The sequence below is a fragment of the Chelonia mydas genome, chromosome 2, assembly GCF_015237465.2.
Source record: "Chelonia mydas isolate rCheMyd1 chromosome 2, rCheMyd1.pri.v2, whole genome shotgun sequence".
Classification (NCBI taxonomy): domain Eukaryota; kingdom Metazoa; phylum Chordata; order Testudines; family Cheloniidae; genus Chelonia; species Chelonia mydas.
This window is the reverse complement of record NC_057850.1, coordinates 74,773,336-74,799,377: the sequence shown is the minus strand read 5'-3', so window position 1 is coordinate 74,799,377 and position 26,042 is coordinate 74,773,336. Positions and strand designations below refer to the sequence as shown.

The window sequence follows — 26,042 nt, the reverse complement described above, 5'->3', positions numbered from 1 at the left end:
TTGTTATCAGAGCCTAAAGAAAAGGCTACAGAAACCTCATAGCTATCACTTGAGGGGTTTTGCAGGAACAATTCACTTGCACGTGGTGAATCTGCACAAGGTAACATTGCATGCTTGTTTCAGAAACAAGTGGGACAGGTCTTCTTTCCTTTCTCATTCCTCTCTCGGGATCTCTCTAGCACTCTAAATGGTGCTGCCCGTGCATGCAGAATGCGGCTTAAGAACACAAATTTTCAAATACCTTGACTGTAATAGCCTGCACGTTGCTCATTCTGGTGGGACCTGAGACATGCTGTTCCACTGCTTTTCTGGATGCTTTGACAGTTATCAGAATGAGGGTATAGGACGTAACAATTACCCCACAGGGGATGATAAAGCAGAAGACAAAGAGAGCTACGGTGTAAGACATTGCCACCGTGTTTACATTTGATGAATGCCAGTCAATGCAGCAAGCTGTACCGTAGGGCTCTGGTCCATACTCTCCCCAGTGAGCTAGGGGCGAACAGGCAAAAATTGCTGCATAGGCCCATCCGCAGGCTATCAAGATTCGTCCATGTTCTCGCCTAAATCTGTTCCCTGGAAGACATGAAACAATCAGTGAAGAACTGCTTGCAGCAGCATGATGCATTTGAATTATACAAGCCAGAAAACAATGCATAGGCCCTTTTTATTGGATAGTGGGTATTACAATTGTTTACACATACCCCCCATGCTTGGGAGAAGCCCCCCATAAACATCCACAAAGCTATCTCATTGTCCTCCTTCAAAACCCCTATTAAACTCTCCCTTTGTTGTGATGCCTTAACAGGTAAGCAACAGATGTGCTGAGATCACTGCTTATCATGGATAGCACCTAGTGAAATGGGGTTCTGGTCCAAAAAGACTGGGTCTTCCCTGCACAAATAAAGAATATTCACAATATAAATAAACAGTAAAAAACGTCCGTGTTATTCAAACTAAAGGCACCATAAAATGAGTTTGCAATATTCTGAACCCTAAATAACTGCAAGTTGGGTGAGCTGCAGACACAAGATGTTTCAGGTCCCACCTTGTTCATCTTTGTCTAAGCTTCTGGCCAAAGGGAGGTTGAAGAGACAGCTTATTCTCAAGAAATGCTGCATCAGGAAATCCAGGGAAACAGAATAGAGCAAACACAACACACACACACACACACGGTACTTCAGAAACCACTCATCTCAGATGCTCAAACTGTAACTCTTATTTCCTGATTTCAGTTTGAGATGATTTCTCTTATGCTGTTATGAGGTGCCACTGATGGTATTTTTGCATACAGTGAATATACTGTACATCTGAGAGAGACTCAAGCTGATTTTGTACTAAATCAAGCTTTCAGTTCATATGTCCAATAAGTGCAGGGATCTTTGATCATGCTATTTGCAAATCCTCTCATATCGTGAAATAAATAAGCGATCTTCACTGAAATTCAATTGATATTTTGTGTGGAAACATAAAAGATGTAAGGAAATATTCAAGGGAACTTAAAAGAAATCAGATTACCTTAAAATGAAAGCTGGCACCCTCAGGCTGCTCGGAGTTATGCTGGGAAACCAGTCCAGCACAAATTAACACAGAACTGGAGGAGCGAGGGGTGATTGCAAAGGGAAGTTTCATGGTCATCTTACACCCCCTGTCACTGCAACTTGGCTATGACCAAGGAACGCATAAGACAAGGACCCGGCTCCCTGCAGCTTCAAAATGTGCTCCATTTTAGAATGGTTCATAGTATGACTTTCAAACACAGTGTTAACACTAATGAATCTAAAGAATGATCACCCTGATTTCAAACTAAAGGGCTGTCACCTAGAGAGATTCTACTAAATGTTTTGCCCCACACAAGTAGCGCCAAATACTTGTAGGTCAGAGCTCATGATCCATGCCTAAAATGTTTATATCTGCCATTTTTCAGTTTATATGATACGAAGACATTATATGATAAAGCAGACATTAAATGTACTTAACAGGGATGTTGCATCTTCAACACACTTTCACATTAATTAAATGTTTAACCCTCACAATTATTATGTCTTTAAACAATCCAACACCAGGCATAGACAAGAAAAGAAACAAGATACTGTTAGTTGACGTGTGTCTTGATTCAAGAGAAGGTCATCTTTGTTCTGGAAAATTTATCTCACTAAAAATAAGTAGTTCTGTTGGCACTGAATATGAAAGAGAGGGGCACCATTTGCATGGCTACTCTTACTACAATCAGGCACATTTTTCTTGCAACACTACATCTTCAGGGATTTTAAAGCTGTTCTTTGAATAGTAGTAAAATGTGATGCTACATTTGTCTTTCCTATGTTACGTTGACTGGCATTCCTCTTATCCTAAGATGTGAGTGAGGTAATAAAGAAAGAACTTGAGTGGATGAACAAAAGAAAACATCTGAAAAAGTCAAAAGAATATAGTATGCATCTCCACCATTTACAAAAAATTAAGGTACTGAAATGCTGCTCATACCTGTATCAAGTCAAAGATAATTGTACAAAATGAATCTTAAAAAGGGTATCAACTTAACTCAACCTTGCTTTCATTTTAACAGTTATCTCATGGCCCTCTTCTGAGTCATTTACCTCAGCGTAAGTGGGTTTGGATATAATAAACGAGGTTTATATAGCACCAAACTCAATTATTGGGGAGAACAGATATATAAATCATTTGGCCCCCATGTAACACACCTCGACTAGCCAATGGCTGTCTTTGTCCAAGAGACAAATACTGAACAATCTGAGAGAGAAGGAAGTTAATTTACCATAAGCTGGGAAACAAATTTTGAGGCAGCACACAGTACTCAGTAATGTTAGTGTTGACAGACTGCAGATCCCAAAAAGTACACCGCAAAATGCATAGAACAAGCAAACTTGTTTACCATACAACCATCTGAAAATAAACAAACAAAAACAAAAGAGTCAAGATTTAAATGCCGGCATTCTTCCTGTAATTCAAAGGCAGATGGTAGAAAGTCCCTTGTAGTGGTCATTATTACAATGCTGACATTTACTATTTGAAAGTAGTGAGCATCATTGTGGTGTTAATGCTTGGTCGGCAGGTAACTGAAGGAGAACGTTCTTACTGGAATATCCTAGTGCCATTAAGAAAATTGTTGCCTGCCTTCATTTTTGAGGGGAGGTGAGAAGAAAGAAAAAGAAAAAAAAAACAAAAACAAACAGAGTCTGTTCAATTCAGCCACTTTCTGCCAAACTGTTCACCCCTTTTTCTCTGACACTAGCTGCTAAGAATTCAGTTCTCCTCATTCCTCTTCCTCTGCAACACTTTTAGGCACTGTCTACATGGAGCGTTGCAGCAGTTTAACTAAAGATATGAATTTAAACTGATTTAGTTAAACGAATGCAGTCCCCTGTGTGGGCACGTATTTCTGTATAAGAGTAGCTAATTCCAGTTTAATTTAAGTAGATTAGAAACTGGTTTAAGAGAAACCAAAACCAAATCAAAATCAGAGTGTCCACAAGTTTGTGTGTAGACAAGGCCCTAGTGGAGGATAAGAGACGCATTCCGAAAGCAGCATTAATTAGAATAGTCCTGCAGTAAGGAGATGGAATCTCATAAATCCCTCTCTCCCTTCTCCCCCTCCCTCAAGTCATAGGGAAGAGTTAATAGAGGTGATTTTATACTGTAGCACTTGGAAGTAAACTGCTCAGGTGGTGATACAGTCATGAAGGTAAACAGTCAATAGCTTTGATTTGAGCTAGGCAGTGTGGGGGCAGCTTTTGCGCATGCTCTCCCACAAGGATCACAGTTTGGCATGAAAGACTTCCGCTTGAACCTTGCCATTCAGCCACGCTAGATTGCGTCTTACCTTGTTGCTTCCTAGAGCTGCTCTGCAGGAAATGCCAACATTCGGCGGGGGTGAGGGGGGGTGGGGGGGTTCCGTTCTGAATCGGAGCGAAAAATATTGGAAATTTCCTGCGAGACGAAGTTTTCAAAATATTGTTCTGATAAAATTCATCCCAATTTGGGGTTTTTAAAAATTATATTATAATACCTTTCAGAACAAAGTCATTTCAAAACAAAACATTTGCAGTGTTCCATCCCCCTGAGGTCAGGTTCTGTTTGATCTTTATCAAACCTTCCCCCCACCCCCCATTTTTTTTTTTAAACAAAAATTTCATCCAAAAAAAATCAACACATTCCTCAGGAAGTGCCCCCCTCACCCTCCAGCCATTTTGTGTGAATTTCAACATGCTCTGAGCACACCTCCTGGATGGGGCCCAATAGGGGAATGCCTAACTCATGAATCCCGCTGGGGCGTAGATGGGAGTTAGGCACAGAGCTGATGGGCAGGTCAAGACTTGGCTATGAGCATGTTCAGCCACTAAAATGTAGGCATCTAAAGTCTCTAAGGTACCTACAGGGCTCGGCAGCAGCAGCTGAGCTGATATTTTGCAAATGCCATTTGCTCTTAAATGTTGGACTTCAGCATCCAAAGTGGCAGGTAGGTGTCTAAATCCCTTTGATCTGAATAAATTAGACTCTGGGCTAGATTCACATTCTCCTCTGTCCCACAAGCACCCTCTTTTTCCTCTCCACAATCCCAAAGAGCTTCCACGGGAAAACTCCACAGCATACCAGAGACTGCCTAGGGTCCAGTAAGGGAATTTATTAGAGGTTCTGAGCCCCATGTAAAGATCACAAAAGCCAGATATTATGGAATACTATTCAGTTAAACTGGCAAGGATGAGGGAGGTAGAGGCAAGAGAAAGAAGAGCTAACTTGGAAAGAAGACCAAATTGTGAATTGGACATTAACCATAACTTTAATCCCCAGGAGTCATATACAGCGTCAGATTTGTTTGCATATTAGATTTGTTTTTTTTTTTTTTAAACAGCTACGTTCCAATAGTTCTTACAATTCCTGCCATGGAAGATTTCAGCCAGCAGGTAGCGTGACTGTAGGGAAGAAATACCCCCATGCTCCTTTCCCAAGAGGGATACAAATTGCAGTGGCCTCAGCCTAGAAAACTAAATGCAGCCAGCAGCTCAGAAAGCTGCTCTTATGTAACAAACTTCTCTCAATCTCTGTAATTAATCTTCTCTGTACTTTCTACAGAAGTGGCAGAATAATTCAGTCCTCTCTGCTGGCAGAGGCCTCCAGTCTGTGCAGTGGATGTTAAATACCATTTGCATATTGAACAAACCTGTGAGAAAGGCTGGATGTAACAGCTAGAGGGTACAAGGTCAGAGTCATACCAAGGTCACTGATGGCAAGGTTGATCATGAAGTATTCTGCTGGTTTTAGCAAATTCTTTTTCTTGTAGGAAACATACAAAAGAATACTGTTTCCACACAAGGAGCATATTCCTATAGGGGAATATAAAATAAAAAGAGGAATTCATTACTCTCATTTACTGGCTTTTCGTTTTTAATACTCTTTGCAAGGAGTAATGCATTGCCCCCTTATTTGGTACATCTTCCCAGAAATGCCTTATTTAAGATTCATTTGCGATAATGATTAAAGGATACAAAGTGAATCATGGAGAAATTAACTTAAATGATCTATTATCTCCAGATAAAAAGTTCATTTGATTAGGATTTGATATAATTCTAGTAGAAGATATACTATTTCTAACATTCCAACATGACTAACTGAGAAAGAATATTAATTTGCTCGCTAGCTCTGAACAAGTAGGATAAAACTTAGTTCTTATAGGTGTGGAGAAAAGTATGGCTTACCTAGTAGCATGCTGATTTCTAGGTTAGAAAGTCATGTATTCAAATCCCAATGCCAAAACCAGCATTGACCTTTCAGCACAGCAGTAAGAGGCTTTACTTCACTTAATACACCCTTATATTTACCAGTCCAGTAGGATTTTATTTCCACCACCCCCATCCTCTAAGTATTTTTTCAAATGTTCTCCACAAATTATCTTGCTTTCACTTGAAGGACTATGCTAGCTGGATTCATTGTTATTTTGATTAACAAGGAATTGTAGTAAGCAGTAACAAACTGTTTTCTACTTTATTAAACCTATCCCAGGTGTCTGAGGATGGAGACTTTCTTGAAAAGGAAGAGGAGAAGCAGGATTAAACTTCCCCAGATCTAGTCCAATTGTAATATTATTACAGCTGGTCAAAACATTTTGTCCAAAAGTTTGCAGTGGCAAAAGGAATTTTTTTTTTATATGGAAAAGTCAGTATGTATTAAGCAACTCAGGATATTGTTCATTCTGTGCTTTCAGTGAAGGTGGGGAGGAAGCAGGTGGGTGCATGCGGGAAATCCGACATTTAGTTCAAATGGCCTTTTTTCTAAACTGAAAACTTTTCAAAAACTGCTTTAAACATTTTCCTTATTTTTCACCAAACCCAAAAACGTTAAAATTTTGAAACGTCGGATTTCCCGCATGCACACACCTGCTTCCTCCCCACCTCCACTGAAAGCACAGAATGAACAATATCCTGAGTTGCTTAATACATATTGACTTTTCCATTTAAAAAAAAATTCCTTCTGCCACTGCAATTTTTGAAAAATTCTTTAACTTTTGAAAACAGAGTGGAAGAAGGAAACACAAAGAAGAGAAATGAAAAAATGAAGAAAAAACTGGGTATTGTTCATTTAGTGACAAAAAGGGGGGGAGCTAAAATTCAAAATATCAACATTTTAAAATATATTTTGCCAATAATTTTGATTTACAGAATGGCAACACCTTTGAAATGGTAAGCTTTTTGTGTAATAGCTTTTCCGTTTTTCCACCAGCTCTACCAAATATTTCATGACTAATATCTCTACAGGAGACATGATCTAAGAGATCACATGTGGCCATTGAAGGTGTGGGAACTTAAACATTAAAATTACTTTCACTTATCAAAATGGATTGCAACTAGCACATGAAAACTCCATCCACTTTAGTAATACTTGAATGTTCTCAGTAGCTGGTCTAAGATCATCACTTGGCTCCATAACAACTCACCTTTTCTGTTTGCTTTCAAGGTCCCACAGCACCCAGCCCTGTTTGGATTACCAGCTCAAGCTCTGATAGGATGTCCCAGCATGCATCATCATGTGGATGTCACAGCTGCTTTAGGACTCTGCTGGAGCATGGATATTGGGGAAGGTCAGCTTTGTTGTTAGTTTTTTAGTTATTAAATTGTGGAGGAAGAGGGGAAATTACAAAATTATATCTAACATGAAAGTTGCACAGTACTTCTTTTATACGCAACTTACCTGACACTCCGGTGCCCAACAGGCCAGCTCCTTTCTCTTACAAGGTCCTGCAGCAGCTGTGACATCACTAACATAGTGCATGTTGGAAAGTCACACTGAAGCGAGCCAGTGATCTGAGCAGGGTTGGCTATCATGGGATCTGAAAGGGAAAATAAAAGAAGTTAGTTAGTTGGCAACAAACCTTGCTGAATGCCTCTTCAGCAAAAGGCGGGAGAGGGGGGCATAACATGTACTGCTGAAGTAGATGGAATTTTCACCATTTCATGTGCAGTTCACTTTCCAGCGAGAGCAAGTTTTCACCCTGCTTTGTTGACGATGATCTGCATGCAGAATATCAGAAACAGAATGAAAGCATCACCAGAAAATTCTAGTTTTCACCTGCAATGAGCAAAGAGCAAGACTCATGTGTCTGTTTCTAATCAGAAAGTACTTTATAATATATATATATATATGTACCAGTTCCTGCAAAGCTACAGAGTTATCTTTCCAATTACAGTTCATTGGCCAGTCATGCCACAATTCTCCTCTCGGATTCTTTATTTGCTTTTCCAGACATGAAGCAGGACTGATGTACTGCATTGGTGCTCCTAGACTTGGGCGGTAATGTTGTTTAGAAGGAGATGTTCTTTACAGACAACCCTCAGTTTTCGCATTTGAAACACTTGACTTGGTTCACCAAAAGCAGAGACTAGGGATCAAATTCTCCCATCTGGATTTGCATCACACAGATCAAAATCCAGCATCCATCGCTGGGAAGACCATACTAGTGCAAAGGAGGTCCACCAGTTGTATACAATGAATGTAGAGATGTCTACACAATTCCCTGCTGACAATGTAGCAGGGGAAAAGGAGAAAGGGATCCTTCTACATCATACTAATCCTCAGCTGTCAGTAGTCATAAATTAAAGCAGTTACTACTCATTGTGTGGAAGGCCAGTCCACCTGGTATCAGGTATTGAAATAGTGATTTTAAGGCACTTTCTCCCCATCTCCCTGCAATTTGTGCTGTATGCAGTTCAGCTACAGCCAAGGATCTGGCCTTTTCTCAGCTAGAATATGCATTTTGTTTCTCGCCCATAAAGAATTCATAAGACCATATTCACCAATGGTATAAGTGGGCTCAAATCTAGTGAAGTCAATGATTGACATTTTAGATGCAAAGAAATTCAGTGTTCCAGTTCCAGGAGTAACTTTGCTTCATTGCTCATGTATAGGGCTCTAAACCTGCATCTGGATCTACTTTCATGGGCCACTGTGCCCATGAGGAGTCTCAATGACTTTCCTGGGACTCCTCATGCGTACAGGGGTTTGCACTACTAGATTTTGATGCTGGACTGGGATTTAAGGATTCAATGTTAACACCATAACCAGAAATACAAAATAGTGCTGCCCAGAACCTCGGGTGCTATAAGTTGAACCAACCACACAATATTTTGCTGTAAATCATTCTTTAAAATGTTTAATGACTTCCAAAGTTAAACACTGTTATTATTGTCAAACTATTATAGTAGATTAAAATTGAATAGGTACTGTACTTGCTTTTTGATGAAAAATGTGTCACTAATTAATGTTATAGAAGTTGTAATTAGATCAATCTATTCTTTTATTTTATTGTTATGAAAACTTTGAAGTAATCCGTGTCAGTAATTAACTCCATTTCCAAACCCTCTACATTCTCATCAAACCTTTGGAATGTGAAATAATCATGAAACAAACCATACTTACCAAACACTGTATAAATCAGTCCAACAATAATATCCGCTTCTTCTGTTATTTTGGACTGGAATGTTGCATTAACAAGATAGGAACCCATCTGAAAAACAAGAAAATGGGAATTCAGCACCTGAGAATCTCTCTGTTGGCTTTCTGCAAGACTAGCAATAAGCTGGTTGTTGGGGGGAGTTGGTTTGATTTTTCCAGTGTTCGCAATGACAAGTTTGAAGATGAGAGATGTGGCATCGGGTTGTTGCTGAGGGATTTAGTTTGTCACCCTTGAGTGGTGTCCCTTTGACTCATTAGAACATGAATACATCAAGATTTTCCAAAAAATGTCTTGTGACCAGCGTTCCCTCTAATTTTTGACAGGCCATGTGCAGAAAAATTTCTTTTGTGCAAATTGTTGTGCTTTTGTGCAAATTTTTGTGAGTGCGGTGTTTCGCCGTGTGCGCAGGGTTTAGGATCTGCGTGCATGCGCACACGCGTACAGCTTAGAGGGAACAGTGTTTGTGACTCTGTATGCCTCGATTTTTGGAGGCTCAGCTTGAGACACATTAAAGGGGGGCTGAATTTCACAGAGCGACTGTTCAGCACTTTCCAAAGATAGGAGGCACAAAAGGCCAAGAACTATGGAAGAAAATCTAAAATTCAATGGGAGCTGGATCAGGCCCTAAGTGAGTCTATGAAAATATAGAAGTCTAACGGGTATAATTTACACTTTTTCCCCACCCCTTCAACATCTATGGTACATCAGTATACTCTCTGAAGTTATTCGTTACATGCTTTGACTCACTTAGGTTCACACCCTCTTACCAACATGTAAGTCATTCTACCCATCTTGCACATACACTCTCATTTCTGAATTTGTCCCACTGAGTCTGTGTGTAAAGAAGTCTAATTGCTCTAATCCTCTCTTCTGGCCCCTAACAGGATAGCATTAGAAGATGAAAATTAAAGCAGGACATGCCTACTTTATTTACACTTTCTTCTGGCTGGTTGGTTCTTAAATTACACCAACTTGGATTCCCTCACGTTTCAGAGAGGGCGCTTAAGTAAATCTGAGGGACTGACTGTAAGAGATTCTGCAGAACGCCTCTGAATTTGCCCTCAAGAAATTCTTCAGCAAATGACATTCAACAACAAATAAATTAGAAAAACTAGTGAACTGCCTGCAAAGCACAAGAAGAATTTGGAATCATGTTCTAATGGGTGAACTTCAGTCTCTTGTATCCTGCCAGGGGTTCTCTAGCTACTATGTTAGGGACTACAGAGCACTTCTGCCCCTGCCCAGAGTCTGGCTAGCTAGCAGTGCATCCACTAGTGTTTTCCCAGCTCCCACTACCCTATTTAGAATGCATCTTTCCCCCAAGAACAACTTTATAGCTAGGCTTGGCAGAATTTGATTTTTTTTATATAATTTCAATGGATATTAGTTTATTTTAACCATTTTTTCCAGTTTTATTGATGTAAAATTTCATGATTGTGGGAAATTATTGGGGGGGGAGGGTGTCAGGCCATTGTTTAAAGACAAACATTGAGATTTAAAAAGAGAAAGCATTATAACCATTAAAGTACAAATTGTCAACATCACATGTCAAATATATACTAAGTAAATATCCTTACATCAAACTCTAGTAAATTCTCCAAAAAGTAGTTTTCTTACTTTGCCTATCTGTAAATTTCTATCACCAATAGAAATATTACCAATAAAAATAGAATCCTTCCAAGTCTATTTATAGCATGTGAGGACTGAAGCCCACAACTAGGAAGCCCTAGAAGGGCATGCTAGAGACAGCAATCACCGAATGCTGCCAGGAAACCTGGGGGGAAGGTCAACAAGGGCCACATCGTCAAAGGTATTTAGGCTCTTAACTTTCATTGGTCTCAGTGCAGCTGGAGAAACTGCTGAGCCTTCCTTGGCCTTCAGTGGGGAGGGGAGTGGCTAAGGGCTACAAGGCCCTTGGAGCAAATGAGCTGCAGTGCATTGCATTTGGCAGTTAAGCATCTCTTCATGTTCAATCTGTTGTGAATTGAACTGCAGGATCTACACATCTCTAAGAGATACTATATAGACCTGTAAGAAATACATTATTGAGGTCTCAAGAAAGTCATGTCCCTTCCTATTTTCATGGCCTATGGAGGCTACTGCAATGTGGATGATGGGGCTGGTAAGGTTTAGCTGGAGCTTTGCCTCAGTAGATGAGACAAATTACAGTTCCTATACACAGACTAACAAAAGTAAAGCAACATTCCCTAAGCCTGGCCATGAAGTGTTAAGTACAGACCCTTAACACTTCATGGCCAGTAGCAATTATATCTACCATTACCTATGGCAATCAATATTGCCATAGGTAATAGTAGATATAGTTGCTACTGGCAGCCTTTTCCCCCTTCTCAAGTTTCTCTGATTATGCTTCTTGATAAAAAATAAAGGTCCATTGCTCTCCCTGTTCTGTAACTGTCATATGATTAAGTGCCCTAATGGCAATTTCACCCCATATCCATAAGCATAATAGCAAGAAATGATGTAATTCATGCAATTTTGCACATTGGATTTTAACGCAGCATGTGAAATGTCAGAAAAAACAAGGTACAAAAGTAATCTTAGCACATGGTCCAAGTAGGGTCTGTACTTAACACTCTGGATCTGAGCCAACCACTGTATACACATAAAGAAAAGGAGTACTTGTGGCACCTTAGAGACTAACCAATTTATTTGAGCATGAGCTTTCGTGAGCTACAGCTCACTTCATCGGATGCATACTGTGAGCTGTAGCTCACGAAAGCTCATGCTCAAATAAATTGGTTAGTCTCTAAGGTGCCACAAGTACTCCTTTTCTTTTTGCGAATACAGACTAACACGGCTGTTACTCTGAAACCTGTATACACATAGTTAGTAATAAGGTCACAGCCTGCTTCATTCCTGCAATGCTGTAGGTAGAGGTAATCTACATTCAGTTGGTCTGTCTTCACTTCAGCTTTTCTTACCTGAATTTGAATTAAGTCTATTCTTAAATTTCACTCTCACTATTCCATGGATTCTTTTTAAACAAACTGTTAGATTCTCACCTGATATAAACAAGTGTAGTTTCACTAAAAATCAATGTAGTTACAATAATTCAGATCACCTAAGGGTCTGGATCTTTACTTCCAATGGCAATCATGCTTCTTAGTTGTCTATTTTCCTTAGCTTTATTAGCAAATACATTTACTGGTAGGAATGTTCTCTGAAACAGAACTAAGTCAATAGAAAGTGAAATTTGAATTTTATTCAGTTTATTTTTTATAAATCACTCATTAGCCATCAGCTGCAGCAGTGACTATTCACAGCAGAAGCCTGATTCTAAGATTTACTAGTGACCACTACTGTAGCATGCGAGTGTCCTTAAAAGAAGGGGAACAAAGAGGACTAGGGTAATTATAGGCCAGTCAGCCTAACTTTGGTACCTGGAAAGATACTGAACAAATTAAACAATCGGTTTGTAAGCACCTAGAGAATAACAGGGTTATAAGTAATAACCAGTATGGATTTGTCAAGAACTAATCATGCCAAACCAACCTAACCTCCTTCTTTGACAGGGTTCCTGGCCTAGTGGATAGGGGCAAGGAGTAGACATGATATATCTTGATTTTAGTAAGGCTCTTGACACAGTCTCATGACATTCTCATAAGCAAACTAGGGAAATGAGTTCTAGATGGAATTACTATAAGATGGGTGCACAACTGGTTGAATGACCATGCCCAAAATGTAGCAATCAGTGATTTACTGTCAAACTGGGAGGGTGCATCTAGTGGGTCCCACAGTGGTCAGTCCTGGGCCCAATACTATTCAATATTTTAATTCAAATCACTTGGATAATGGAGTGGAGAGTATGCTTATAAAACATGAAGATGACACCAAGCTGGGAGGGGTTGCAAGCACTTTGGAGGACAGGATTAGAATTCAAAACAACCTTATATTAGAGAATTGGTCTGAACTCAACAAGATGAAATTCAATACACAGAAGTGCAAAGTACTTCACTTAGGAAAGAAAAATTAAATGCATAACTACACAATGGGGAATAGGTGCTAGTAGTGCTGAAAAGGATCTGGGGGGTTATAATGGATCACAGATTGAATATGAGTCAACAATGTGAAGCAGTTGCAAAAAAAAAGTTAATAGTCTGGGATTTGTTTACAGGAGTATCGTATGCAAGATACTGGAGGTTATTGTCCAGCTCTATTTAGCACTGGGGAGGCCTCCACTGGAGTACTGTGTCCAGTTCTGAGCATCAGACTTTGGAAAAGATGTGGACAAAATAGAGAAAGTCCAGAGAAGAACAATAAAAATGATTTTAAAAAATTTAGAAGACTTGACCTATGACCTTAACCTATGGCAACAACAAGAAAGAAACAAACTGAGAGACAACTTAGGGCTAGTTTACAGTGGGAAGGCTTTGCCGCTACCCCTATACTGGTATAGCTATACCTGAAGACCCCCCCTACTGAAGAAGTAACTTATACGGACACAAGGAGACCTTCTGTGCCAACATAGCTACATTGGTCAGGGATGTGGATTTTTTTACATCCCTGACCGACATAGCTATGTCAACAAAATTTTGTAGTGCAGACCCAGCCTTCAATGGTGTTCTACATTACTCTAGTTTTGGGAGTGTAAATCAGTGTCATTTATATGCTAACTAATGTCTCAAGTCTGCCCTCAAATATGCACGTTCAATTCCCATTAACTTCAAAGGGAGTGACACAGGTGAAAATGAGGGCAGAATTGGGTCCTCTGTACTGATAAAACTTCATAGTACACCACATTATTTGTACACCATAAACCTACTGCAAAACATAGAAATAATTTCACTTGCTATTAAAATCCAGCTACCTATCAAGTGGTAGCTGTTAAATGGAGCATAGCAACAGTGCACCCCGGTTTGGGTCAAAAATAAATGAAGAATGCAGTATCCAGTTGAAAATGTAGGCAAATTTTATGGGCATAAAATACAATTACTAGCAATGGGTAGTTAATAAAGCCAAGAAAATGGGAAGATATTTTTCTACAAATGTTTGATTAAGAAAGCAAATTTTGCTTTGACTGTATTAATAACTCGAGATAGGCACATTTTTTGGTCTAAGCATTTTTCAACCAAAAAAAAAAAAATGCCGATTTGGGACAACTGATACATTTCACAAATTTATGTCAATTTCAGCAAATTATTTCAGATGCAAAACGAAAAAATTTCAGAAATGCCAAAATGAAATGTTTTAATATTTTGGGGCTAATTTCACAAGGAAACTTAGGCACCATTCGCAGAACCAAGGAGGTGGCCTACTTATCTGCCATAGCCCTAGGCCAGTGCATTCATTTCAGATTTGTAAGACCTGGGTTCAAGCCCCCACTCCAGAGGAGGCATCTGGAGCAGGGACTTGAACCCAAGTCTTCCCCCCTCTAATGTAATGCACTAGTCACCAAGCTATTGGGTATTCTGGGGTGAGTCTCCCTCAATATCTCCTGTTGAAGCTGCTCCATTTTGTATTAAAACACCAGACTAGAGAGTCACACTCTCTTTCCCTCTCTGCCCCAATGAACGTTTATTTATACAAAGCTTTCATACTTTCAGTTTTGGGTTGACCGGATTGTTGCAGGGGGGACAGGGACGGGGGGGAAGGGACTGTGAGTAAACCAAAAATATCAGTTATCCACACAGCTCTATTCATAACCCATTTGTGTTTGATATTAGGGAGCATTCTGGAGCTTGAGCTTCATTAATGTGAACACAAGCAAAAAGAACATTTTTAGCTTCAACGCTAAAATAGTCACTGAAATTGAATATCAAAATGTATATCTGGTTGGAAATTTTGCATCAGTTAGTTGCATATTTCAGGTGATTTTGTTTCTCACCCCAAACGGATGACTTATGTAATTAATCAACCAACAAAGAGAAAATTAGAAATGTTTAATATACAATTCAAATTTTTCTCTGTGCTCCTGCCCAAGAGCAGATCCTACAGTTTATGAGAGCTGACAAGGTCAGATGTGATGGCACAGCAACAGACCAGAATGACGACAATCCAAATGATAAATTACAGTAATATCTTAATTGTTCCATCACACAACCGTTAATACAGGAGAACAGAATTTGCAGTGTCATCACATATTTGATCCATTGGAACATCCTTTCTGGGGTTTTAAAAGTGTCTACCACCAACCTGGACAAATAAAGAGAGAATGCTGTTGGCTACAAAGGGAATTGGCAAGACTGAGGGAGTCTAACAATCAACATGATGACACAGATTCGTAATGTCGGAGCCTCTAGAGCAGAATTTCTCAAAATGTGGCCACTAGGGGCTTTTCTTGCGGCCACAGCCTCCTGGACTATGATTTGGGGGAGCGAGCAAAGCAGCAGCCCTTCCCCCTCCCTTGTGCTCCTGGATGCACTGCCTTGGTGTTGATTGCTAGGGCCCAACCCCTGCTGGCAGCCCCATCCCCATCTGGAGTCACCTGGAGCACAACACTGGAGGAGCAGGCACCTGTTGAGTTCCCCACCTTCCCAGGGATGGTGGGGCTCAGGCTTCGGGCTTCAGCCCTGGAGTGGCAGGGAGCAGGCTTTGGCTGTGGGGCTTCGGGCTCCAGTCCTGGACTCTGTATCGCAGTGGTGGGCCCCAGGCTCCAGCCACGCAGCTTCAGGCTCTGTCCCCTCGCTGTCTCCCCTGACCACCCCCCCGCCATCCAGAGTTTAATCTGTCCCCAGGCTTGTCAGGGCTGAATAAGCCTGCTGTGAATAGTGATACTTTATGTTTGTTAATATCACTTTTCATAACAGACTTACTAGCTAGCAATAAATAAATTACAATGATTTGGACGTGTATATGTGCATATTTGTTTTCACAAATTACATATTTTAGGAAAAAGTATGAGAGCGGCCACTAGCAAGAGTTGGTGGCCGCACTCTGAGGCGATCAAATAATTTGTCCTGAGAACCCATGCTCTAGAGCCTGAGTAGTACCTAGCTGTTCAGAGAGCAGCTGTTGGCATCAGATTTTGTTTTCATCCATGCTTGGGGAGATGTCTGTGACCATTTATTTCAGAAATGGAACCTCGCCTCAGTTGTTTGTTTTGTCATATCTAAATTATATTGCTGTAGTGCACGGAGCTACATCTGAAGATCAGCCAGAAGATGAAGCTAGAACAGAATGTGCCACCACTACATTAGACACAGTATCTCCCTGGAATCCTTAGTGTCAGTGCTCTATGATCCACTGTCCGTTATCTTCCAGATGGAATTCAAGACATTGGTTTTAACGTATAAATCCGTAGGTGTTCTAGGATGTGGTTATTTGAGAAGCCACCTCCCTCTCTGTGCGGTAACTGTGCAGCAACCACCAATGGAAATGCCGAAGCTAGAGTTCATCCCTTCCATAAGACAGAAACAGGACTACAAAGGAGCTATTCAGAACCTGAAGTAATAGAGGCAGTGGGTAAGCAATTTGCCCTGGAACAAGTCTTTGGAGCTACTTGGAAGGAAATAGGACTGGGATTAGGGCCCTGCCAAATTCACAATCCATTTTGGTCAACTGGTGTTCTTTATCTCAAAAATCATTACTCGCAGTCAAGTTGGTAGTATCTGAAAGGTACCAAAGACAAGGTCCTATGCAGAGTTACAGAAAAACATGGGTCACCTACTTGTCGAGTTATTAACATAGCTAGAAACCATTTTTACTGGCACCATATGAAGGAGGATATTCAGCACTATGTAACTCAGGCCTGTCACTTCTTGAAACAGAGGAGACTGAGCCAATATACCAAAGCTCTTTTACATCCTATTAGTAACACAGAACCATTTGAACTAGTCTCAGCTGACTTTCTTCATTTTGAGAAAAGCAGCAGGTATGAGTAGATCCTGGTCATTATGGACCACTTTACCAGGTTTGCACAGACTTATAGAATCACAGGACTGGAAGGGATTCGAGAGGTCATCGAGTCCAGTCCCCTACACTCATGGAAGGACTAAGTATTATCTAGACCATCCCTGACAGATCTTTGTCTAACCTACTCTTAAAAAATCTCCAATGATAGAGATTCCAAACCTCCCTAGGCAATTTATTCCAGTACTTAACCACCCTGACAATTAGGAAGCTTTTCCTAATGTCCAAACTAAACTTCCCTTGCTGCAATTTAAGCCCATTGCTTCTTGTCCTATCCTCAGGAGGTTAAGAAGAACAATTTTTCTCCCTCCTCCTTGTAACATGCTTTTAGGTACTTGAACACTGTTATGTCTCTTCTCGGCCTTCTCTCCTCCAGACTAAACAAACCCAATTTTTTCAGTCTTACCTCATAGGTCATGTGTTCTAGACCTTTAATCATTTTTGTTGCTCTTCTCTGGACTTTCAATTTGTCCACATGTTTCCTGAAATGTGGCACCCAGAACTGGACACAATACTCCAGTTGAGGCCTAATCAGCATGGAGTAAAGTGGAAGAATTACTTCTTGTGTCTTGCTTACAACACTCCTACTAATACATCCCAGAATGAAGTTCGCTTTTTTGGCAACAGTATGACATTGTTAACTCATATTTAGCTTGTGGTCCACTATGACCCCGAGATCCCTTTCCTCAGTACTCCTTCCTAGACAATCATGTCCCGTTTTGCAACTGATGGTTCCTTCGTAAGCGGAGCACTTTGCATTTGTCCTTATTGAATTTTATCCTATTTACTTCAGACCATTTCTTCAGTTTGTCCAGATCATTTTGAATTATAATCCTATCCTCCAAAGCACTTACAACCCCTCCCAGCTTGGTAACATCAGCAAACTTTATAAGTGTACTCTCTATGCCATTATCTGAATCACTGATGAAGATACTGAACAGAACCAGACCCAGAACTGATCCCTGCGGGACCTCACTCGTTATGCTTTTACAGCATGACCGTGAACCACTGATAACTACTCTCTGGGAATGGCTTTCCAACCAGTTATGCACCCATCTTATAGTAGCTCCATCTAGGTTGCATTTCCCTAGTTTGTTTATGAGAAGGTAATGCGAGACAGTATCAAAAGCTTTACTAAAGTCAAGATATACTACACCTACCACTTTCCTCCTATGTTGATTAGTTACACCCAATCAGAGACAGACATAGTGCAGATTGCAAATATGTAAACAATATGCAAATCAAGAATTATTCACTGAAGGCATTTACAAACAATTTCAAATAATGAATCATTTCATTATTTCTCAGTCTGTTCACTAACGGGGGGTGGGGGGGGGGGGGAAGTGGGGTGGGGAAGAATGTCTCAAATGATTTGCTCCTTTCTATTGCCAACAATGTTCAGATTAGTAGAAACTCTAATGTCCTGATTAGTCCCTTTATGTTTCTTAGGGGTGGGAGCAGATTATGTTTGCAGCTGTTCAACTGAACATTGTATTAATGTCAAAAAACAATTAATTTGACTCAGGGCCTAAAAATCTGATTTAGTGTGGGGAAAATAGATTCTGTTTGGCACTAGGGGAAAGAGTAATAATATAAACATAGTTACATTGTCAACAAAGATTAGCATAATTTGTTTGAACAAGGATATTCTAGAAGTAGTTTTAATTCCAACCAGCAAGAGGTTTTCCACAAATAACTGAATAATTAGCAGTAATTGCAAGTCAAACAAATACAGAGTTGCTCTGCTTGATCAATGACGCATCTCTGCCTGAAGAAAAGCAACTCCCAGGAGTTTTATATGCAGTATTCTCTAGCCTATATCAGACACAAGATTTGAAGCCCTAATGTATGGAGGCAATGCCTATCTGTATTTTCTTTATCATCCTCACCATCTCCAGAAAGTAACACTAGAGTTCACGCCATGGATCTCGGTCTTTCAAAGATCTGTAGTCCTAGGAGACAGAATGTGTTTCAACTATGAAAAGACTACATGTACAGCTAAAACAAACTGATTGATCCATCTTCAGTTTCAGAAGTGGGTGAGATGGAGGCAAGAGACAAGTAAATAAAAATCTAGGCTCTAGTGAGAGCTAGCAGATAGCTATGGCATAGACATCTCCCATATGCTCACTGAGCAAAGATTTTTAAACTGCAAATGTGCAGTTATAATATTGATGGAATTTTAAACGTGTTAGAAAAATATCAAATTTTATATACATGTTTTTCATTATGGCAGTATCGTAGTGTTATGCTGCAAAGTATTAATGTCAGCCATCAATCACAGACCTAGTAAAAGTCGATAGTTGTACTAAGCACCATTCATTCAGGCTAAATGAGGGAACAATTAAATGCCCCCTTTGTTTGGTGACAGCTGAAACAAAAGAAGCCACCACTAAAGGCAGGGGCCAGCTTGGCAAGGATATGAGCATAACCTAAGCCATGAGGCCTAAGGGATTTTCCTAGAGACTGATTGCAAATGTAGGGGCTGCTACCTTGACTGGTTGCAGGAGCATGTGAGTCAAAGAGAGAGAAAAACCAGAAAGCAAGGAAAAAGCCAGCAGATAGTGGGAGCAGCAGTGGTGCCTGGCCCTGGGGAGGAAGCCAAGAGACAGAGCTTCTTTGGGGGAAAAGTCAGGGGTGCCGGAACAAGGGGGACAAAGGGGCCATGGCCCTCCCACTTTTCACTGGCCATAAGGGCGAGCAATGGAGGACAGAGGGTGGGGCCTCAGAGGGAAGGGGCAGCGTGAAGGGGTGGGACCACAATTCGGGCACCAGTGTCTCCTCCCCACTTTTAGGGACCTTCTGCCGCTCCTAGTCAGAGTACTCCTTGAAAAGGCAGGCATGGATTTCTGAACAAGGAAATTTCCTTTCATTCATTCCCACTGTGTTCAGGGAAACAGGACTTCGTGTACATTCTTTGTAAATAAACAGGATTGCACCTAAGAAATACCTGATTCTCATAATCAATTTCTCCTCCAAATGGAAACAAATCTGGCAATGTCCCAAATATTGGACAATTACCCAAGACAAGGGGTTAAGAATTAGGCCACAAGAATGGAACATAACATCAGAGCTCCCTTGGGAAATGACAGATCATAAATGCACAGGAGTGATCTCAGTGGCTAAGGTCCTGATCCAGCAAAGCACTTAACTTTATGCACGCAAGTAGTCCCATCAATTTCAGTTTTTTTGCTGGATTTGGGGCCTAAGCCACTAAAATTACAGTGCAAATTGGTTTCATAATGTTGACCATATATAATTTGGACATTCTGAATGTATTAAACAGTCGACTGAGAACAGCTCTTTAAGCATCTGAAATGCGTGTCTTTCTATTCGAAGGGGAATTTTCCCCAGATTTGCAATGAAGTCTTTGATTTGAACTCAATGTCACAGGATATTAATAATTTCTAGACAGGTAATATACCATACAAAAAAACCTTCTGACTTTCTATAGATATCTTAGAATGTATCCAGTAGACCAACGCCCCAACTATAACACAGGAACCAGCAGTTTAATTACAAAAATATATTAAATACTGTATGCTGCCAGCAAAATAGCCTCCTTTTCATCTATACGAATTGCTCAGGACAAAGAATTGTTTCAATGATCTCTCTGTATTGCCAAACTAGGTATACAGGAGAGCCATGTTAGTCGGATTCCCTTCCTCCAGAAATGACTTCTTTTACCTATAGAAAGCTCAGACTAGAGTGAAGAAAAGTTAAAAAGTAGAGCTAGTTGAAAATTCCAGGTTTTCATCCCATTGGAAAGCCAATATTTCAAAAATTATTTTGATCCAAAATTGGGAAGAAAAGTGGAAATATCAAAAAATTGAGAAACAGGAAGTTCAGAAAAATTTCAGTTTAAAAGTGTCACAATGTTTTGTTTCAACAGTTTAGATATTCCCACACCTACATGTTTTATTTAGGTTTGTTGAACTAGATCAACACATTCCATTTCAGCTTAGTTTGACTTTAATCTGCGTTCCCCGGAGCTGCCTCAGTGACTCGAGGTTTGTTGTCCAGGTGTTTCATGCCACCATTATCCTCTATGGGGAAAACGCCCTGGGCAGATTACATCTCCCATGATGCACTGCAGTGGTTCAACCAGATGGGAGACAAAAATCAAGCCAGGGAGCCCTGACTTCTCAAAAGAGGTTGACAAAACAGGAAGCAGTGGAACACCTTCTTCACTCAGTTTGAGCTTGTTAATGGATTTCAACCACCTAAAACACCACTAAGTAAGAATTCCAGTGCAGTCCATGGGCACCCAAATTCTCATTCCAGCACTAATGAAAACTGATCTACTATACCTTAACCACTAAACTAATTGTACTTTCTGAGTGAACAGTTTGAAACACTGTATATAAATCCACTACCAACAAAATGACTAACAAGGATTATAGAATAAGAACCATTAGGCTGTTGTGGACACCTGCAGAGAGTCTCTCCCTTTGTCCATAACCTTCAGGTTATCAAAAGACTCAGGAAGACAATATGTACTTACATTTTTTCCACCTTTGGAGGATAGCAGGCGTCCATTTATCCGGGCACATACATTAAACATAAACCAACAGCATTTTTCCAAAGAAAATCCTAACATAATTGTGCCTATAGGCCTAAATGCCTGACTGTATGAAAATAAAAAATGACTTTCTGTTTTGTGTATTGTTATGTTACACAGGAAAGTAAGTACATCCCATGCTCCACATCTCCTACTACATAATCAGCAAGTGCCCGAGCTCTGCGAGTGTGGTCAGGGGTGCTTATGGGTGGGACTAGCTGTTGGAGTTGACCCCAGGATACGATACACAATAGATCAAATTGCAAATGCCATTGTTTACACTTGAAGCCTTGCTGTATAAAGCGCAGCCAGAGCAAACACAGCTACTTACTGCATGAGGCAAGTGGCCATGGATTAGAAGCCTACATCCAAGTACTCAACACATAAGCAGTGGTCACATGGGGGAAAATCCATAGGTGTAAATGGGAGCAAGTCCACTAAAGACACCGTCTGACTTGACCAGAGCTGCACACTTAGGGTGACCAGACATCCCGATAAAATCGGAACTGTCCAGATTTTTAATTCTTTGTCCCGTGTCCCGACTGATGCACAGTCAGGATGCCATTTGTCCTGATATTGTGGCTTTGGCTGTTCCGGCAAGGTTTTTTTGTTTTGGTTTGGTTTTTTGGGGGGGTGCGGGGGGGTGCTTCGGCAACTTGGCTCCAGCCGCCTTTTTTTTTTTTTGCGCTTCCCCCACGTGTCCCGATATTTTGTCTGTTTCATCTGGTCACCCTATGCACACTAGAGCAATGCAAATAACTGGTTTTTTAGCTTGCTGGCCATTCCGAAAAAGTTTATTTTGTGTCAACATTCCAGCATTCAGAAATCTAAAAGAGTGCCTCACATCATTTGCATATGCTAATAGGATATGGCCTCTCATGCTCAAGGTGCCATTCCTTTTCTGAAGAGTGACTCCGAAAATAGCATTGGGAGGTTCCATGTTTATTGTCTTCAAAGATCTCGTACATATCAAGGTTGATTCTCTGCTGCTTTGCACCTGGGGATGTCATTAGCATCCCTGTAGAGTAAGAGAGAAGTGGGTGTAAAATGCTACCAAATAAGCATGGGAGTATTTTATGTCTACTTTACACAGGTGGGAATGACAACAAAAGATAGAGGCAGCATGAGGCAGACACCCTGGACTGGAAAATGTTAGCCCAAATGGCTGTAAGCAACTGAAAATAAAGGTCTTGGAATGGAAAGAGTTTGACAGCCTTAACCCCGTCTCACTACCTGCACCACCTAAAACTAAGTTAAAAAATGTACTGTTTTCAATTCAAACCACTGTGGGTGGTCAGTTTTTTATTCCCTGTCCATCCCCCTTTAAAAGGTGATCACGTGACTTATGCTCCTAGATCTATATTTAAGCATTTAACTTAGACTTCTATTTTTGGCCCAGCTCTTCCCTGCATGAGCTTAGACCTTAATCTAATCAGGATGTTTTCTGATGTTCCCAGAACATTTTGGATAATGTCTATCTAACCTGTCTTTTTGTTTTAGATTCATCACTGTGGTGATCACGTTCCTACCTTTGCAGGAAAGGCAGAAATGGACTTTGACAGACCGCTGTGCAACACACTGTGAGCCACAAACCTGTGAAATACATGCAAAGACACATCTATCTCTGGGTGCTTTGTCTAAGTTACAGCACTCTCCTGGTGCTGCCCAGAATCTCTGCAATGCTGCACACTATGGCCTCACTGCTGAAACACCCCTCCCATCCCTGCTCACAGCTAGGGTTGCCAACTTTCTAATCGCACAAAACCAAACATCCCGCCCTGCGCCTTCCCCGAGCCCCACCCCGCTCGCTCCATCCCCCCTCCCGCCATCGCTTGCTCTCCTCCAACCCTCACTCACTTTCTCCGGGCTGGGGCAGGGGTGCAGGAGGGGGGGGATGAGGGGATTGGGGTACAGGAGCGGGTTCCAGGCTGGGACAGGGGGTTGGGGTGCAGGGGGCGTGAAGGCTCCAGCTGGGGGTGTGGGCTCTGGGGTGGGGCCAGAGATGAAGGGCTTGGGAGCAGGAGGGGGCTCCAGGCTGGTTTTGGAAGGAGTTTGGGTGCATGAGGGGACTCCGGGCTGGGGCAGGGCGTTGGGGTGCAGGGTCCCGGTAGCGCTTATCACGGCTCCCAGGAAGCGGCCACTCGGCACATGGGCAGCCAGGGAGGCTTCGTGCACTTCCCTCGCATCTGCAGGCACTGCCCCCGCAGCTCCTATTGGTCGCAGTTCCTGGCCAACAGGAGCTGTGAAGCCGGCACTCAGGGCAGAGGCAGCGCGCATAGCCTCCCTGGCCGATCATGTGCCTAGGGGCCACAGTGGCTGCCTCTGGGAGCCGCACTGAGCTAGGGCAGGCAGGGAGCCTGCCTTAGCTCTAGGCCCCCAGTTGGCAGTGCTGACTGGAGCCACCAGGGTCTGTTTTCAACCGGGCACTCCAGTCAAAAACCGGAAGCCTGGGAACACTACCCACAGCAAGCCCCTTAGCCGTCACATTGCCTTCTGTGGATACACCAAGCTTTGTGAGGGTATCTGCTTGAGTGCCTGCACTGTTTTATGTGCCGGATGGATATAGAACTCCAGCCCTTTTATCCAGTGTAAAGGGGCCACAGATGGGGTGAGGAGCTCACCAAAAAATGGTAACTGAGTGAACTCGCTATCAAGAGCTCTAAAAAAGCATAATCCTGACCTTCACTGTCCCAGATGTATGTTAAATTGTAAATAAAGGAATTATCTACTGTGCTAAGTAATTAGTGTAGATAAGGAAGTGCTCAAATTCAATGGTTATGCCATGCTTCCACTTCCCACTACCTCTACCTGAGAGAAAAGCAAAGAAGACTACTGTGAAAAATTTATGGCAGACTTTCATGTCTGGAGGAGTACCATCTTTTTTTGGTGTGTGTGTGTGTGTGTGTGTGTTGGCGGGGAGGAAGCGGGTTACCTCCACTTTTCTTTCAGTTCCAGCTCTGGTTCGCAGTTCACTTGGCATTTTATTTATTAACTTTGTGATGAACAACAGATCCATGACTAAAAGGGTAGAACTAAGAAATGCTATGGTACACTTTCAGTTTGCAAGTATTATACATACAAAAACATCCAGAAGTGAGTGGCGTTGGCTTTGGTAGTATATGGACTGCCCATGAACGACTCATGCTATTCAAATTCATAACATCAGTCTTATTTGCATGAGGAAACAAAAATCATGCAATGTCCCCCAACCCACTCCCTCCACTTTTACTGGATATCAAATAGTTATTTATCAGCAGAGAGATTACTCACCACTGCAAGCCTGCGCATTCAACAGCGATGTGGGGAGATAACAAGGACATTCATAAAAGCTAACAAAGCAGTTTGGGCTCAAGCAACATATTGAATTAACCTTGCCTTGCAAAAAATTTGAATGTTTGCCATTTAGCTACTGTTGCAAATGTAGCCACAACTGCCCTTATAAAGCAATGCCTCTGCAGGACTGCTACCGCGAGAGCATCTCTCCAGTTACAGCAGAGTTTTTCCATGTGCACAAATCTATTTTCTCCAAAACAGTTTCTGTCTGCCCTGCATTTAAGGTTAATCAGTAGGTAAAAAACAAGCTAACACCATATCTACTTTCTCTGCTCTCTATAGGGCACTGCAATAGGCAAAAACATGTTTTCCTACTCATCAGAATAATTCTGGGTAGTTTCTTGCTCCACTTGCACTCACTGTGGTCACTGCAAAGGAGAAAAGAACCTTGCTGGGTTTCATTATACAGCTGGAGTTTGCATTTATGGTAGCACCTTAGAGAGACAAACCTAAACATGCCCTTGTTCCAAAATGGGTCCTTTTTCTTCATGCCATACATGTGTGTCTGTTGTTGTCTGGCAGTGAAGCAAGTTTTGCAACCAGCCTCTTTTTGAATAAAGATTACACACACTAGGGTCCAGAGGTGAGACTGCATTAGGGCACCTATGTGCCATTTCTGAAGTGCAAGGCCAGTTTAACCGACCAGAGAAAGATCATGGCAGGAGAGAGAGACGTTCAGGTATACAAAGAATGGGGGGGGGGAGAAAGAAGGAGGAAGAGGGTGTGGCCAGGACTCCAGTATACTCCTGTGATCATTGGCAACCATGGTGGCCCCTTCAAGCAAAAAAAAAAAAGAGCTGCACCATTCAGAGGAGCCTGAAGACCACTCTTAGTTGTGTGGGAGATCAGGTTGGTGAGGATTGGCCCAGGACTGAGAAACCACTGAAGCAACCTACAGCCACCCTTGCACACATATACCTGCCCTCCCCCACCCCACCCACCCACAAGTAAGCTGCAACAAGAGCTCTTCAGCTGCAGCTCTGAGTCTGAGTCTAGAGAGGAGCCTGACCTGTCACAACGGATCCCAACCCCTCCCTCCCTCTGTCCTTACCAGCTGAACTCTGATAGAGTTAAAACCTGGACAGGCTTACCGGTGTCTTATCCCTTAGAGGGTATGGTGTTGTGGTTAAGACACTGGATTGTGATTCAGGAGAACTGAGCTCAATTCCCAACTCTGCCACAGATCTTAGGCAAGTCACCTAAACTTTGTGCCTCAGTTCCCCCCCCCCCCCATCAGGAAAATGGGGATAACAGTAGTAACCTTCTCCCACCCTTTGTCTCTCTTGTCTATTTAGGTTGCACGCTCTTTGGGCA

General features: G+C 41.6%; 1 protein-coding gene across 14 annotated transcripts in view; it reads right to left on the bottom strand.

The window, feature by feature from the left end:
* Positions 1 to 26,042, bottom strand: part of LOC102935146 (opsin-5) — a 71,334-nt gene that overhangs the window by 30,953 nt on the left and 14,339 nt on the right. For 6 of the 14 annotated variants that reach the window (XR_005224340.2, XM_043539688.1, XM_007058793.4 and 3 more), the window contains 4 exons: positions 8,929 to 9,016; positions 5,180 to 5,342; positions 2,777 to 2,904; positions 242 to 576 (listed from right to left, as the gene is read on the bottom strand). Coding sequence is in view for 13 of the 14 variants with exons in the window: in XM_043539688.1 (XP_043395623.1) it covers positions 242 to 576; positions 2,777 to 2,904; positions 5,180 to 5,342; positions 8,929 to 9,016 (714 nt within the window). In the remaining variant the exon portion in view is untranslated. Of the gene's footprint in view, positions 1 to 241; positions 577 to 2,776; positions 2,905 to 5,179; positions 5,343 to 6,949; positions 7,071 to 7,203; positions 7,343 to 7,384; positions 7,582 to 8,928; positions 9,017 to 21,338; positions 21,412 to 26,042 lie in introns of those variants that run through there. The other 8 variants (XM_037892701.2, XM_037892702.2, XM_043539690.1 and 5 more) reach the window with 7 other exon arrangements.